Source organism: Macaca nemestrina, chromosome 9, assembly GCF_043159975.1.
Source record: "Macaca nemestrina isolate mMacNem1 chromosome 9, mMacNem.hap1, whole genome shotgun sequence".
Classification (NCBI taxonomy): Eukaryota; Metazoa; Chordata; class Mammalia; order Primates; family Cercopithecidae; genus Macaca; species Macaca nemestrina.
Genome location: NC_092133.1, coordinates 48028340 through 48044564, shown reverse-complemented (window position 1 = coordinate 48044564; position 16225 = coordinate 48028340). Strand labels below are relative to the sequence as shown.

The 16225-nt window shown below is 36.2% G+C and overlaps 1 protein-coding gene across 2 annotated transcripts in view; it reads right to left on the bottom strand.

The window, feature by feature from the left end:
• LOC105481070 (protein kinase cGMP-dependent 1) overlaps window positions 1-16225 on the bottom strand; it is a 1243906-nt gene that overhangs the window by 369767 nt on the left and 857914 nt on the right. For both annotated transcript variants that reach the window (XM_011740360.2, XM_011740371.2), the window contains exon 5: window positions 11137-11200. In XM_011740360.2, the coding sequence (XP_011738662.1) occupies window positions 11137-11200 (64 nt within the window). The remainder of the gene's footprint in view (window positions 1-11136; window positions 11201-16225) is intronic.

Here is a 16225-nt window from a genome sequence, read left to right as displayed (position 1 = left end):
GAAAGGTACTGATTCCAGGGTCAGATTGCATAGGGTAAAATACCTCCCCATTTAATTCACTGTATTATCTGAGGCTCAGTCTTCCCACCTGACATTGGGACTAGGAATAATAATAATAGCATTATTATTATTACTCAGATGGGATTTGACCAGTGGCCTTAGCCTGGCACAGAGCTTGCATCAATAAGTGGAAGGTATTACTGTTGTTTTAATCAACTGCATATAGGAACCCAGTTAAAGGAAATACGAATATAGTTTTGCTTTTAAGGAATTTATATCTCAAGTTATGTTCACATAACTAGACACCAATTTAAAGCAATGAACAAGCATTTGTTTTTTTCTATGAAACAATGGCTAAATTGACTTAGAAAATATGGGAGAGGGATGTCTCTATAGGGAAATAAATAAAAATAACTCAGATTAGAACTAGAAATATCTTTGTTGAGAATGAAATATGGAATCTCAGACAGATGCAAAAAGTTAATATTGTTCAATCACTAAATCAATGTGTAAGTATCTACAACATCCCTACCAAATCTCTTTTACATGGCTACTTTTAAAACATGTATTATTTTTGTTAATACTTAAAATTTTATACTATACTTTGCCATCATGATATTTGCATGGCTGTCAAGTCAAATGAGACCCTAAAGTACACATTCTTCTTATAAGCCCAAAACTCTCCTTCATTGAAATTATCGCAACTGAAATCAAAGTCCATATGTACTTTTTAATAACAGCTTTAGTGAGATATTATAAAGTTTACCCATATAAAGAGTAAATTCAATGGTTTCGGTATATTCAGAGTTGCACCATCTAATTTTAGAATGTTTCTATCATCCTAAAAAGAAATCCATACTCTTTTCTTTTCTTTTCTTTTTTCTTTTTCTTTTTTTTTTTTTTTTTTTTTTTTTTTTTTTTTTTTTTTTTTGAGACAGAATCTTGCTCTGTCGCCCAGGCTGGAGTGCAGCGGCGCAATCTTGGCTCACAGCAACCTCTATCTTCCAGGTTCAAGTAATTCTCTTCCCTCAGCCTCCCGAGTAGATAGGACTACAGGCGTGTGCCACCACACTTGGCTATTTTTTTGTATTTGTATTTGTATTTGTATTATTTTTTGAGACGGAGTCTCGCTCAGTGCCAAGGCTGGAGTGCAGTGGCGCCATCTCCACGGCAAGCTCCGCCTGCTGGGTTCAAGCCATTCTCCTGCCTCAGCCTCCCAAGTAGCTGGGACTACAGGCACCAGCCACTACGCCCGGCTAATTTTTGGCATTTTTAGCAGAGACAGGGTTTCACTGTGTTAACCAGGATGGTCTCGATCTCCTGACCTCGTGATCTGCCTGCCTCGGCCTCCCAAAGTGCTGGGATTAAGGCGTGAGTCACCGCGCCCGACTTTTTTGTATTTTTAGTAGAGATGGGGTTTTACCATGTTGGCCAGGCTTCTCTCGAACTCCTGACTTCAGGTGATCTGCCTGCCTCAGCCTCCCGAAGTGCTGCGATTACAGGCGTGAGCCACCGCGCCCAGCCTACACTCTTAATAGTCACTCACCTTCTCCACTGTCCTCCTTCAGCTCTAGCAACTACTAATCTACTTTATATAGAGATTTGTCAGTTTTATATACTTCATATAAATGAAATCACACAGTATGTGGCATTTTACTTTTATTTTTGTTTAACAAAATGCTGTCAAAGTTATCCATGTTGTAGCATGTATCAAGTCCTTCACCCATTTTAAAGTCAAGTAATATTTTAATGTTGAATATACCACATTTTATTTACCCGTCCATCAGCTGATGACCATTTGGGTTGTTTGTATGTTTTGAATATCATGAATAATAATGCTATCAACCTTTGTGTAGAAGTTTTTATATAGACATGTGTTTCCAATTCTCTTGGGTATACACCTAGGAGTAGAATTGCTAGGACACACAGTTACAAGAAAGGGATCCTGATCCAGACCCCCAAGAGAGGGTTCTTGCATATTAGGCAAGAAAGAGTTCAGGGTGAGTCCACAGAGTAAAGTGAAAGCAAGTTTATTAAGAAAGTAAAGGGCTAAAGAATGGCTACTCCATAGACAGAGCAGCCCATATTGATGGTTATTTATTTCCTGATTATATGCTAAGCAAGGGGTGGATTATTCATGCCTTCCCTTTTTAGACCATTTAGGGTAACCTCCTGATGCTATCATGGCATTTGTAAACTATCATGGTGCTGGTGGGAGTATAGCAGTGAGGACAACCAGAGGTCACTCTTGTCGCCATATTGGTGTTGGTGGGTTTTAGCTGGGTTCTTTACTGAAACCTGTTTTATTAGCAAGGTCTTTATGATCTGTATCTTGTGCTGACTTCCTATCTTATTCTGTGACTTAGAGTGCCTTAACTGTCTGGGAATGCAGCCTAGTAGGTTTTAGTCTCATTTTACCCAGCTTCTACTCAAGATGGGGTTGCTCTGGTTCACACACCTCTGATAACACAGTAACTCCATGTTTAACATTTTGAGAAGTTGCAAAACTATTTTCCAAAGAAGGCACACCATTTTCCAATCTCACCAGCTATGTGTAAAGGTTCAAATTTCTCTACATCCTTGACAATATTTGTTATTGTCTATTTTTTTTATTCTAGTCAATATGGTGGGTGTGAAGGAGTATGTTAACTGTGATTTTGACTTGCATTTCCCAAATGACTAATAATGTTAAGAAACTTTTTGTGTCCTGATAGTACTTTTGTATATCTTTTTTGGAGAAAGGTCTATTCAAGTGCTTTGCTCGTCTTATTAATTATTCATCTTTTTATTATTAAGCTGTAAGTGTCGTGTAAAGATTATGGATACAAGTCCCTTATAATATCTATAATTAGCAAATACTTTCTCTTATTCCCTATTTGCTTTGTAAATAAGATGTGGAGATATTAATACTGAACTGAGAGTTGTGTCTTTACTTTTTAAGCTCTTCTTTTTTTATCCTCCCCATCTTCCATACTACCAACACACACACACACACACACACACACACACACACACACACACACCTTCCACCTCATTCTCCTTCAAAAGCAGTAATTTGCTCCCCAAAAGGGAAGACACAGGTGAAATGAGGGAGAACAAAAGAGGCAGTTAAGTTTCCAAATTCAGAGCATGTTAGGCCAAAGCAATTGAGAAAGAGCAGGAACTTTTAATCTCTTCCAGCTTGGCTTTGAATAGCAAGAGCCAAACCTGAAGGAAGGGAAGAAAAAGTTTAGTTACAAACAACAGATTTCAAAGAAAACTAATAATGTTGCCATTTACCTTATCGGTGTCTTTCCCGAAGAGTCTAGGCCTATTTATAATGATAAAAGAGAGAGCTTCACAGCACTCCAATAACTGCACCTAAGGCAGGACTTTTTCTCTGTATTACTCATAATTGGAGAGAATGCAAAGGAGTCTGGGATGATGTCAACACATCAGGACAGTAAAACTGAGGAACAGCTGCACAGCCAAAACAACTAAATTATTTATCAGCCTGCTGGACCTGGCAGCAAGTGAGAATAAGTTAACTTCCTTTTCCCAAGAGGGTCCCTGGAATGTATAATCTGATATGTACTTCCTACTACATCATTAAACAAGGGTGAGTTGAAATATGTTTTCTCTCTTTGTCTATTTTTTGTCTTTTTAAAAAAACTTTCTTATAATGTCCCAATCAATAATTTAGTAAGTAAGAAATGTTATTTGTCCAAGACCTTGTCAGTGTCATATACATATAAATATCCAGTGAATAATAACATACATAAGTGCACCATCCAGGGACACAAATCAGAACAACTCATAAGTTAGGCTGACATGTTTCCAAGATTCAGTCATGCAAAATTGGGAATCAAAGGTAGAGAGTTCTTAAAAAGTTAGTGAGACAGAAGTCTTTTATTCCAAGAAAATCTCATCAAAAGTTTTAGAGGGAAAATTGGACATGAAATTAACTTTAATACAAGCAAAGAAGTGGTTCTGATATGCTTTGTTTCCTACCTAAAAATCAGGAGATCTAAACATAGCATCCATGCCCCACTTCTCTTCACATAAGATAAAGGAACGGTACTCACATCAGGTGGTAAAAAGCGAATTTGTTGACTTAATTTGGTTCTCCAATTTGGTGTTTTCAGTAAGGTTCAGTTTTCCTCAAGGTACCTAGACTTTTACTCCCCCATTTGTGAATATGTAACCCTTCATTCAAATTGACTTTTAAGTACTTTTTGTGACATATTAGGTTAATCTTTGCTGCTTTTCTCTATGAAAAAAAAATTTATTTACCGTTTTCTTTAAAGATGTCACCATAGTCCCAACATTTAGATAATTACTTTTTTTTTTTTTAATTTTGTCACTGACATTTCTCCATTGTGATTGAGTGGGAAATAATTGAAGGGAACTATTTCTTAGCTGGAGATTAGTTAGGGGTTCTTCAATCCATTTGAAAAATGCAATTCATGTATAGAGACATATCTTAGATATATAAGAGAAGAAAGAAAATGAGTTAGCTTGTTATAGTAGGAAAGAGGAGATTGGATCCTATTTTATAATTTCACAATGTTTTCCTTTTCCCCCAGGTACTTCCTAGACTCTCAGAATAGACTCGAATACATTCAATTAATTCAAATACATATTTTCACAGTACTATATGGGATAGTATAGAGATTAATGCAACCAGTTTATAAAGTCAGAGTTTTCTGTTCCATACTTGCACCTAAAACTTCTATTTTATAAATTAAAAATGGCTTCTCTAGCAAAATAAATCTGAGTCCTAAAATAATCTCTAATATTTATTGTCTCAATTTGAGTCAAATATGGGATAAGTAGAGTATACTGCAGTGACAATAACAGTGAACACTTAGAGAGTCAAGTAAATTACTTGAACTTGTCTTTCAAAACACAGCCTAGGAAAACATTGAGATTACTGTGTTTGGTCTGGATAGGTTTTTGACCAAGAAACTCTTTATATTTGTAAGTATGCACAACTTTTCAAAGGGACCAGAGAAAACTCTCGTTTGTTCTTGAAGGAGTGATTCACTATACAAAGGAAATTGTTCTAGTATGTTATATAAAGGAAAGAGGAAAAGGTTCACTAAATTACTACATGTTCTCACTTGTGACAGCTAAACATTGAGTGCACATGGACATAAAAATGAGAACAGTAGATACTGTGAGCTACTAGACAGGGATAGGGCGTGGGGTTGAAAAACTACCTAATGGATACTTACGCTCACTACCTGGGTGACAAGATCCATTCCCTAGAGCTCGGCGTCATGCAATGTCCTCGTGTAACAAACCTGTTCATGTACCCCTGTATCTAAAATAGAAGTTGGGTGGGCGCAGTGGCTCATAACTGTAATCCCAGCACTTTGGGAAGCCGAGGTGGGTGGGTCACCTGAGGTCAGGAGTTTAAGACCAGCCTGGCCAACATGGTGAAACCCTGTCTCTACTAAAAATACAAAAATTAGTCAGGTATAGAGGCATGCACCCATAATCCCAGCTACTCGGGAGGCTGAGGCACAAAAATTGCTTGAAACAGGGAGATGAAGGTTGCAGTGAGCTGAGATCACACCACTGCACTCCAGCCTGGGCAACAGAATGAGACTTCATCTCAAAAAAATAATAGTAATACAATAAAAGTTGAATTTTTAGAACAATAATAATAATGCCAATGAACAAAGAAAAAGAATAAAGAGATTCATTACTGTACTGTAATCTCATGGGGAGAAACTCACAAGTGGGTGGTATATTTCTGATAGAAATTTCAGAAGGGGATAGGTGGGGGCTGGGGAGGGCAATGGCAGAAATCACTCCTAAAGCCTTTATTTTTTATTTTTATTTCTTCATTTTCAGAACAGGATTCCCCAGGTGTTGTACTCTTGCCTTCTTGTCACACTGATCTAACCATATCACTTTCAATATCATTATATTCAATGCTCTGTCTGGTTATACTTTATTTCTCTCAGTCTCTGTCTTTCCATATCACTTTTAAATTGTTTTCTCTTCTGCTGCAAGTATTGTTTTACAATGAATATTCAGAATGAATAGTCAATAAGAAATAAGTCCACATGCAAACCATCCACCCTCACCTGGGTTATTTTGCAGCAGCCCTCTAACTGGCCTTTCCCTCGATAATCCACTCTTCTCACAATAGTCAGAGAGATGTTATTAAAACTTAACTCAGCTTATGTCACTTTACTACTTACAACCCTAAAAATCTACCCATTATATTTAGAATAAAAACCAGACTCCTTATCATGACTGGCAGAACTCTCTGCAACTTGGTCCTGCTTAATTTTCTGTAGCCTCCTCTCAACGCACTGCTACCACCCACAAATATTCCTTCTGTTGCTTAAGAACAGGAAACTCATTCCTACTTTAAAATGGTGTGTCTGCTCTTCCTTCCACCAGATGCACATGGCTCCCTGTACGTTCATTTAGATCTTGGTTTAAATATCACTTCCTCAGAGAGTTCTTCCCTTAGTAACTACAGAAGTAGCCTTCTCACTTGATGTTATTTTCCTTCCTTCTTTTTCATAGTATCCTTCATTGAAACACATGCTATGAGAGCAGAGCCCTGAATCTCCAGGGCCTGAAACAATTCCTGACACATGGTAGGTGCTCCATAAATATTTGTCAAACAAACGAAGCTGTAAACTTCTTCGTTGAAGGCTTTAATGGTACTGCTTTCCTTTCAAAATAATCTGGGGTTCTTTCATCTTCTTGTGGCTATTTGAGAAAGACAGCTCAATTATTATGCAAGCACATTTCCCTTTAATGTTAGTGACTTCGATATTGCTTTCGCTCTTCCAAATTTGCTTCACTTTATCTGATACATAATTTAGTTTCTCATTGTGCCTGTTTATTCAATTTGAGTTAAACACTACGTTTGTACTGGGTACTGTATTTACATGTCTACTTTGCATTTGGTGTGTTTACTTCATTTTTACCTCCTGAAAACAAATATATGAGTACTTAATCATCTGTTTCCATTTTAATTCAGCATTGGTATGGACTGTACTACGGCTCACACAATCCAAACACAAATTAAGGCATCTTCTGATTAGAAAATCTGACATAAAATACTAAAATATTTCTTTGGTCCGAATTATTTATAGAGCTATGGCTTTTGTAACACAAAATAGCAAATACTTTCACAGCTGTGGAAAAGAAAGACAATGATTACAGAATTTCATGGAGTCTTTGTTTTGTTGTTTGTTTTTTGTTGTTGTTTTTTTTTTTTTTTTTTAGGAGGTTGATTGGGGCTGATAAATTTGTGCTTTAGTTTGATTTAAAAACAACAATACGCAGTGTCACCAGAGAGTTCTTCCGTGTATTCAATAAAAAAAGCAAAAGGCAAAAGACCAACCTGGAAAAGTAGTTTTATATTTACAAAGGTTACAGGTCAGCACCTTCAGAGAGAAATATAGCCAGTGCTGTTTCTCATAAATTTTTTATACTTGAACATAGGAGTCAAATGTGACAATGTTCTGCTTCACTTTGTGTTCACATAGATGAAGGAGACCAGTAAGTCATAGCAAAGCTGACTGCAAAAAGCCAACAGCTAAGAATCTCTATAAGGATCACAGAATTATTGGTATAGTCAGTACATAGAGACAAGAGCATTTTCACTATCTTTCCAACGTATTCCTTCTTATAGCTTTATTCCAGAAATTCTTTAACCTCATCAGACTAAAAGTCACTGATCCTACCACTTCTCACTGGCCATTGCCCATCTGGTGCTTCTCTCCTCCTTGCCCTGTTTAAATTCCAAGGTCAATCATTACAATCACTCTCCATATGCACATTCAACTCCCCATTTTCTCTATCAACCACCCATCTTCTCTTGACAAAATAACAATCCTGGTTAAATCCAATTCTATACCTACCTGGAAAATGAATCCAGGTAAATGAATGAGGCTAAAAAACGGACACATAATCAAATGTTCTAGTGTCCAAGAGGGCTTAATATTCCCCTCTGACTAATCTTTTGACGAAACTTTAGACAGTCAGCTTCCTGACTCAAGACTACTGATTTCCCTTCACTTACAGCACTTACTTTTAAAGAACTTTCAACTGAAAATTCTTAATCTGCCTCTTTGTGATGAAAATCTTCTCCCAGCTGATTTCACACCCCAGGAATATCTTTCTCAAGGACCTTGGAGCCATCCTTTAGAAATGTAATCTTAGAAGGAAGGAGACAAGTCTTTTTCTTTCAGTCTCTCCGGAGGATGGGACCCTAACTTTCATAAGGAACAAATAGCAAACACAGATGGCCTAATGACGATGGACAACTGCCTCCCTCCTAGAGTACCCCCGCTGGAGTTACCTAAGTGACTTTTCCACTAGCTTACCCCAGTGCTTAAAAGCTCTCCTACCTTTTGTTCCATGGAGTTAAATATCCTTCCCCTATTGCAATAGTCTTGAATAAATGCTTTGTTGTCTGTTTAACTTAGACTTGGGATTGCTAACATCAAGCAGGGCCTTAATGATGCCTAGCAATCATATACTTTCCCTAGTCCATTCACTTTTCCATTTTTCTCCTACTTTCTTCCTCAAACCATTTGTACCTCTACCCCATCCCCAGTCTCATTTGATCACCTTGCTTTCTGTATCACTGTGAAAATAGAATATATCATAACAGACTTTCCACAGCTCCAGTCACTACATCAATTCACCCACCTGCATGTGTATCCAGATAGTCTACCTTCCCTGCTTCTAGAGGCACTATAGCGCCTATTCTCTTGTGCTTACTCAAGAGGCTATATGTGCAAGCCTCTCTGTCTCCTGCTTCAATAATGTTTTCTGTTCTTCTTTCAACCTGACTTTCCCTTTCCTATCTGCTGACCCCATTTCTCTCCTTATCTTTTTACCTAAATTAAAATCCAAGCTTTGCTGACTCTTCTCTAAGCTATTATCTTCTCTTGGATTTTAACATGCAAAATGCTTCTGATTTTCCTCGTACTTCCACAGGCTTTCCTGGTCTCTCTTCATTCCTCATTCTCTTAAGGTAGAAATGGGAAGAATCAGTCAAGGCTTTATGCCTTCCTCTTCATTCATTCATTCATTCTTTTATCCCTATAGGTCTTCCTTCCCTTTTCTGATACAGACCACTGTTCACATGTATCCAATTTTCAATATTTTGTCAGGACTCCCAGCAAAATGTATTTTTGTGCTCATATATTTTAATATATGTAAATGATGTTTCAATAACTATCTCTTTTATTTGGTTTTAAGCTTTTCTCTCAGCATGATGTTTTTAAGATCCATTCATGGTTTTATAATAATTGTTGGCTGCTTCCTCCTTCAGGGTTCTGCCTTGTGTTCATCTGCATTTGGTCCCACGGAATGATATTCAGATAGCCAACAGTTCCCTCCACACAAACAATGCTACAACAAACCATCTACCTACCAAAGATCTCTAAGCTTCTGATTGTACCCCAGTCTCTCTCCCTGAGCTTCTTATCTCTCCACCTCAGTGTACTGTGCTTCCAGTCTTCTTCAAGTCACTTCATAACAACTCCATCCTTCTAATTATTTACAACAGAAACCTCAGGGTTTCCCCTTGATTCCTCTCTTTCTCTCATTTCACTAGTGTACTGCAATGGTAAAGCTTTTCAGTTTTACCTTCAACATATAGTCACAATCGGCTGGGTGCGGTGACTCACACCTGTAATCCCAGCACTTTGGGAGGCCGAGGCAGGCAGATCACGAGGTCAGGAGTTTGAGACCAGCCTGGCCAACATAGTGAAACCCCGTCTCTACTAAAAATACAAAAAATTAGCTGGGCATGGTGGCGGGCACCTGTAATCCCAGCTACTCAGGAGGCCGAGTCAGGAGAATGGCTTGAACCCAGGAGGCGGAGGTTGCAGTGAGCTGAGATCACGTCATTGCACTCCAGCCTGGGTGACAGAGCAAGACACTGTCTCAAAAAAAAATATATATATATATATATATATATATATATTTATATTTATATATGTATATATTTATATTTATATATTTATATATATTCTTATATATATAGTCACAATCTGAGGATTTTTCAATCTCCTTTTGCCACAGTGAACAAAGTCACCACTATTGCTCCCTGGATTATTGTAGCAGCCTCTTTATTTTTTTTTTCAACACAGCAGCCACAACAATTTTGTTAAAAATCTAAGTCAAATAATTTCATTGCTCTGCTTAGAGCCATCCAGTGACTTCTATCTCACACTAAGTAAAAATTAAATTAATTGCAATGTCCTAAGCGGCCCTCCATTACTTGGCTGCACCTATAGCACTCTAGACATACCTTTTTCTGACCCCATCCTCCAATTCCGTCACCTTGACCTCCCCCATACACTATTCCTGTATGACATTTTCTCCTGTTAATCTCTCTATTGTCAATTCACTCCAAAAGACTTAGACTTGAACCTTTAGAGAAAAAGTCTGAACTTTCGTACACCACCAATGTACCTCTATTTCCTCAGCAAACAGGAAAATACAGTTTTTTAATCTTTTCAACCTGAAACAAAACTTATATGCCCAATACCTTTAGGACAACAACTTTAGACTACATTCCGTATAAAGCTCATCAATTTAAATGGAAAAACTTCCTCCTGCTGCTGCTGTTGTTATGAATCCCAGTCTACAAAAGGATAACCTAATGTGTATTGTTTCTCCTCTTTCTCAAAACCATAGCTTTATGGGTTCAGACAAAAACAACTAAAAGTGACATTCCACTTTCAGGCATAAAATTATGTGTATCAAATATACTTACATGGTCATAAAATAAGTGCCCAACTACTAGTTGTAAATTTGCTAATCTGAAGCTTCAGAGTGGCGATAACTACAATTTTACTTTACACTAGTTAAAATAAGAGAAATATGCCAGTTCCTATTCTTGTAAGTCAAAGTAACATGGTATTTACCACAACAAAAAGTTTGTCTCCCTCTATAATTAGGTTGATTTGCACATTCCTGCATATAAATGTCAGACATGCTAAGCTACTTTCTATATGAAGCCAAATATACAGCTCATCCCAGAGCTTAAAACATTTTTTAAAGGTCTCTGCAGTTTGTGATTCCTCATCACACAGCTGTGAAAGAAACCAGCCAAGCAGGCTGGATCCCATCTCAAAAAGTTCAAAGGTTAAAAACAATTACCTCTTCAAGGACATCAGCGAGCTTGCTGAGGATCTCTTCAGGAAGGCTCTGGAATGTTGGAACACTGAAAAACAAAACAGAATAGTGCTGAACACATGAACCGCAACTTACTTTTATAAGTAATAAAAGTGACCATGAATCTAAATTCAAATACAAAACTATTTTATGACAAAGAATCTGCCAAAACAAACAAACAAACAAACAAACAAAACTGCATTAGCCACACAACCTGAAAAAAAAGAACAAAGTTGCAGATGAAGATCAAAGCAGTCATTTAAGCATGGTTTGATGTCTAACAGGGAAAAGGCATGGAGTATGAAAAAAAACTCGGAGTTTGGATAGACTGAGTCCAAATCACTGTTATATTTACCTGCATGACCATGGATATGTAAATCAAAAATAAAATTCTAAGTCCCCCAGTCAACTGATGGATGCCCCTCTTGGCCAAGGGCATTCCAAAGTAAACCTGAAAAACTACTTCAGTCCATGAGGGGAAGGAAGGGATTGGACATGCCTCATTATACCCTCCTCCCTTTGGAATTCAGTCACAACTTACCAGAATTAACATTAAAATAGAAATAGAAATCTTAAGGCTCATTGTAAGTCTTAAAATATAAATCTTAAGACTGACAAAACAGATTCTTTGTAGAAATAAGATACCAAATTCCAACCTGACTCTAGTATAGAATCACATGACAGATAGCATACCCTGAAAGAAATTGAAGTATTTTACCCCAAAATATATTCCTTTGACATATTTTGAAAAATATTTCTCTCCTGTAGAACTATCTCTCGTGGGGAAAATCTACGTTCTATACAGAATCCCCTTTGCTTTCCAGGTCTTTTCCCTAATCTAGGAGAGAATTAATTAAGAGTCTGGCATCTTTTTATGTCTGATAAGAGTTCTGAAGCCTGCTACCTGGAGGCTTCATCTGCATAATAAGAACCTTCATCTCCACAACCCCTTATCTTAATCCAGAAACTCCTTTTATTGATTCTGGGTCATCAGATAATAACTTAACTCTTACGACCAATTGTCAATCAGAAAATCTTCTAATCCACCTATGACCTAGAAGCTCCCACTTTGAGTTTCCCACCTTTCTAGACCAAACCAATGTATACCTTATAGGTACTGATGGATGTCTGCCTGTAACTTCTGTCCCCCTAAAATGTATAAAATCAAACTGTAAAACAACCACCCTGGGCATATGTTCTCAGGACTTCGTGGGGCTGTGTCATGGGTCATGGTTCTCACATTTGGCTCAGAATAGATCTCTACAAATAGTTTTCAGAGTTTGACTCTCTTTGTAGATAGGTGCCTCAACTTATAATGAGGAGAAAGCCACTCTCTCCTCTGTTAGTCTGCTGTCACCAGGTTCCTTTAAGCTCTAATTCCCTTTCCAGGTTTCCCTCCATACACACAGCTTTCTCCAGGTCAACTCCTAACCATTATTCAAGACACAGGTTGATTGATGATGCATTCAGATATGCAAGCATTCACTTAACAACATTGGAAAGCTTCCCACTCTCCTCAAACCCTCTCCAGCTAGGTCAAGTTCTCCTATCATGATCTCTTTAATCTCGTACTACAAGTGTAATTAGATAATTAATTGGATATTTGTTATTGCATGTCTTCTCTGCTAGAATTAAAAATCCACAAAAATAAAAACTATATCTGTCTTTTTCAACCCCCTGTATTTTCAGCGATTTGTAAATAACAAACAACATATTTTGAATGTAGTTACGAAAGCATGAATTTGTGAATGCTTCATAGGACAGTGACTAGACCTGAAAAGGTCTACCCATGAAATATATTAGTTTAGTTTGCTCCAATACATCAAAATACAATGTTAGCTCCATTCTTTTCACTGTGTTCTCTTATGTCTCCCCATTAAACAGTAAATAAAAATACCAAATGATGTCAAATGTACAAACCAATACAACTTATTTTATGCGAAATTATAATAACTTTAAATTTAGAAAACAAAAGCTTATCAACATATCATTCCTGAAACTTCACTGGAAAATCTAACTGGGATGTGGAACTATAGTCTTAATTAATCAGAACTTAATGTCTGACTGGAGAAAAGGCTATAACTGAGCGCATATACATTTGTATGCCTGACATTTGACTTATAGCACAATTTTGGCTTGATTACAATGATACAATAAAAAAATAATAATATGCTCTTTTGGTAAAAGCATGGAAGTTTTGTTGTTAATTTGTCACCTTGATTTCCATTACTTAGGGTAAAGCTCATTGATGAAATCCCAAGGTTTTATGCAGAGGTGTAACAATTCACCCAGAACCATCTGTTGTACCAGATTTACTGCTACAGTCTGAGCCACGTGGGGTTTAATTTCCAGAAGGCAGCCAATTTCAGCAGCTGGATGGACCATATCACAGAGAGACAGAAGGAGATAGAGGAAGCTGTTTCCATGAGTTATGTAGGTTGAAAAATTTAGTCCTGCCTTGTTCTTTTAATGAGCTGTATTTCAGTTTCTTGTGAGATGAATAATTAGAGTGCTTCTATCCCATTAGGTATTTGTGGAAAATACAAACTAGAATTGAGTTTTTCTCATTTTATTATAATTGGCTTCCTTCTTTAGACCAGCCTATTCCTATTATACTATGCCTCTTATTTTGCTTTAGGCTCTGGCTATCCCTAGCCATACTACAGTATTTTCATTTCCATGAGAGTTCTTATACAAGAGAAGAAATTTACTTGACTATATAATGCATTAAGTGAAAACAAAAGCATCAGGTTTTAGGAGGGCATTTTAAATATATAAATCTTTCACAATTTTAATGCCTTTTTAAAATGCCTCAAAACATTGAGCAGCATTTATTGCTAATAAAAATTAAGGATGATTTTTAAGAAGAAACACTCTAAAATATTACCAGTAACAACTGAAGCACTTCTGGACTTCACAAAAAGAAAACTATTTAACAGGAAAAATAAATGCCTTCACTTTCATAAATTACTGTGAACACACTTTTCTAGCCATCTTTACACATCTAAGATTTATATTCTGCAAACACTAGATAAATTCTGTCACGTAATTGATTTGCTTTCTAAGAATGATTGGTTTACTAGTAGCTTACACACTAGGAACAAAACAATTGAGAATGTTTATAGTTTGAATTTCTACCCATGAAATATATTAGTTCAGTTTGCTCCAATACATCAAAATACATCAATTTAGACTCCACAAATTATATATAAAATAATTCAAAATAAAGTTGTCTATACTTTAGAAAACTGAAGGCAGAATAATTGCAAGGACAAACTTCCAGATAAAATGTTTAAACATTAGAGAAGAATATTTTCAGTTATATATAAAAAAATATTGTAACAATTTACATGCTGATTATCAGTAATTCTTACAGATGCATTACCTATTGCTTTGGTTCCCTAAGGACTTGCAATAGGCCCGATGTTACAGAATGCACTAGAATGTAATATAACAGAGATGATTTAATGTGCGGTGCTTTTCCATTGGTTTTTCTAATTGAACGTAGCAAGGACTTAGAATTTGTAATGACAATAATAGAAGATGAGATTTGAGTAGTTTCTCTTTGCCAAGCAGTGAGCTAAGGGTTTTATAGATAATATAAATTTCATTTTTACAACAACCTTATCAAATAGCCATTCTTATTGTCATCTATTTTATAGATAAGACAACTGAGACCTTGAAAGTCTGCCTGAGGTCATTCCACTCAGCACTGGTGAAGAAAGGATGAAACATCCCCTCTAACTGATGGTGGAGCTGATTGCTTACTCACTGAGCTACATACTTTTCAATGAATGTACTAAAAAAATGCCTTTCAAAACAACACTGTATTCTTTTAGATAGTGATATGGAAATAAATAAATAATATTAGTAACATCTGATTTAGTGACTTCATTTATTTCCAAACATTTTATTATAAACAATGTCAAATAAATTGAAAGTCTGGAATAATAAAGATCACCTCTATCCCCAACACACAGAATCACAATGTTAACAGGTATCATTTTTGATTTATCTACTCTCAATCCATGTATTCTTCTATGTATGTGCATAGATTAATGGATATATAGATATTTTTGGATGACACATTTGAGAGTAAGTTGCCAATATGAAACAATTTGAATACTTCAGCATACATATCCACAAAAAAAAAAAATTCTCCTAAGGAAATAACCTTAATCCCACGATCACAAAATTAACTATAAGTAACTATAATTAACTATAAGTCTATAATATCATCTAGTATTTATCTCACATTCAGATATTACCTATCATCCAAAAGTGTCTTCATCAATTTTTTGTTGTTGTTTTCAAACCAAGTCCAGTCAAAATCTGAACACTGCTTTTGCTGTTATTCCTCTCTTTAGTCTCTCATTTTATGACAACCCTCCCATCTTTGCCCATATGACACTGACATTTTGAAGAGATTAGGACAGTTGTATTAGTAGATGTCTCATTTTCTTAATTCACCTTAGTAATTTTATTTATGGTATCCTGTTGCATGAAAACAATAACTAAGAGGGGAAAACCTAAGTACAAATAATTTTATTAAAGCATGTCAATAAAAACAAAAACTGGGAGCACATATAGAACAACATAATTAAATGCAGCAAGAGTTCTCAAAGTGTGGTCTGGGAACCCAGGGATTTCCTGTGACCCTTTTATATGGGTCTTCAAATGTCAAAACTATTTTCATAAATTGGAGTTTTCCTTTTTCACTTATTCTTTCACATGCACATGGTAGAATTCTCCAGAGATCACCTGACATAGAATGATATTATCACTTTGATGACAAATGGAATGCATGCTTGTTTGTTCTTGGGTTCCCTAAAATTTTTAAGGTAGTAGATTTATGATAGGTGTACTGTTTACATAACTTAGTATGCTATTAGTATTTCTACTGTGTTCTGACTAGTCATTACACCTGCTATAATCTCTTTAACCTTATTATCATCATCCACTAGATCATTCTTTTGAAATCCTTAATGTTTCTGTGTGCCTGAGTAGAAAAACAAGTAAATACATTTGGATTCCTTATTTTTCAATAACAGTTTTACATATTTTTAAAACATTT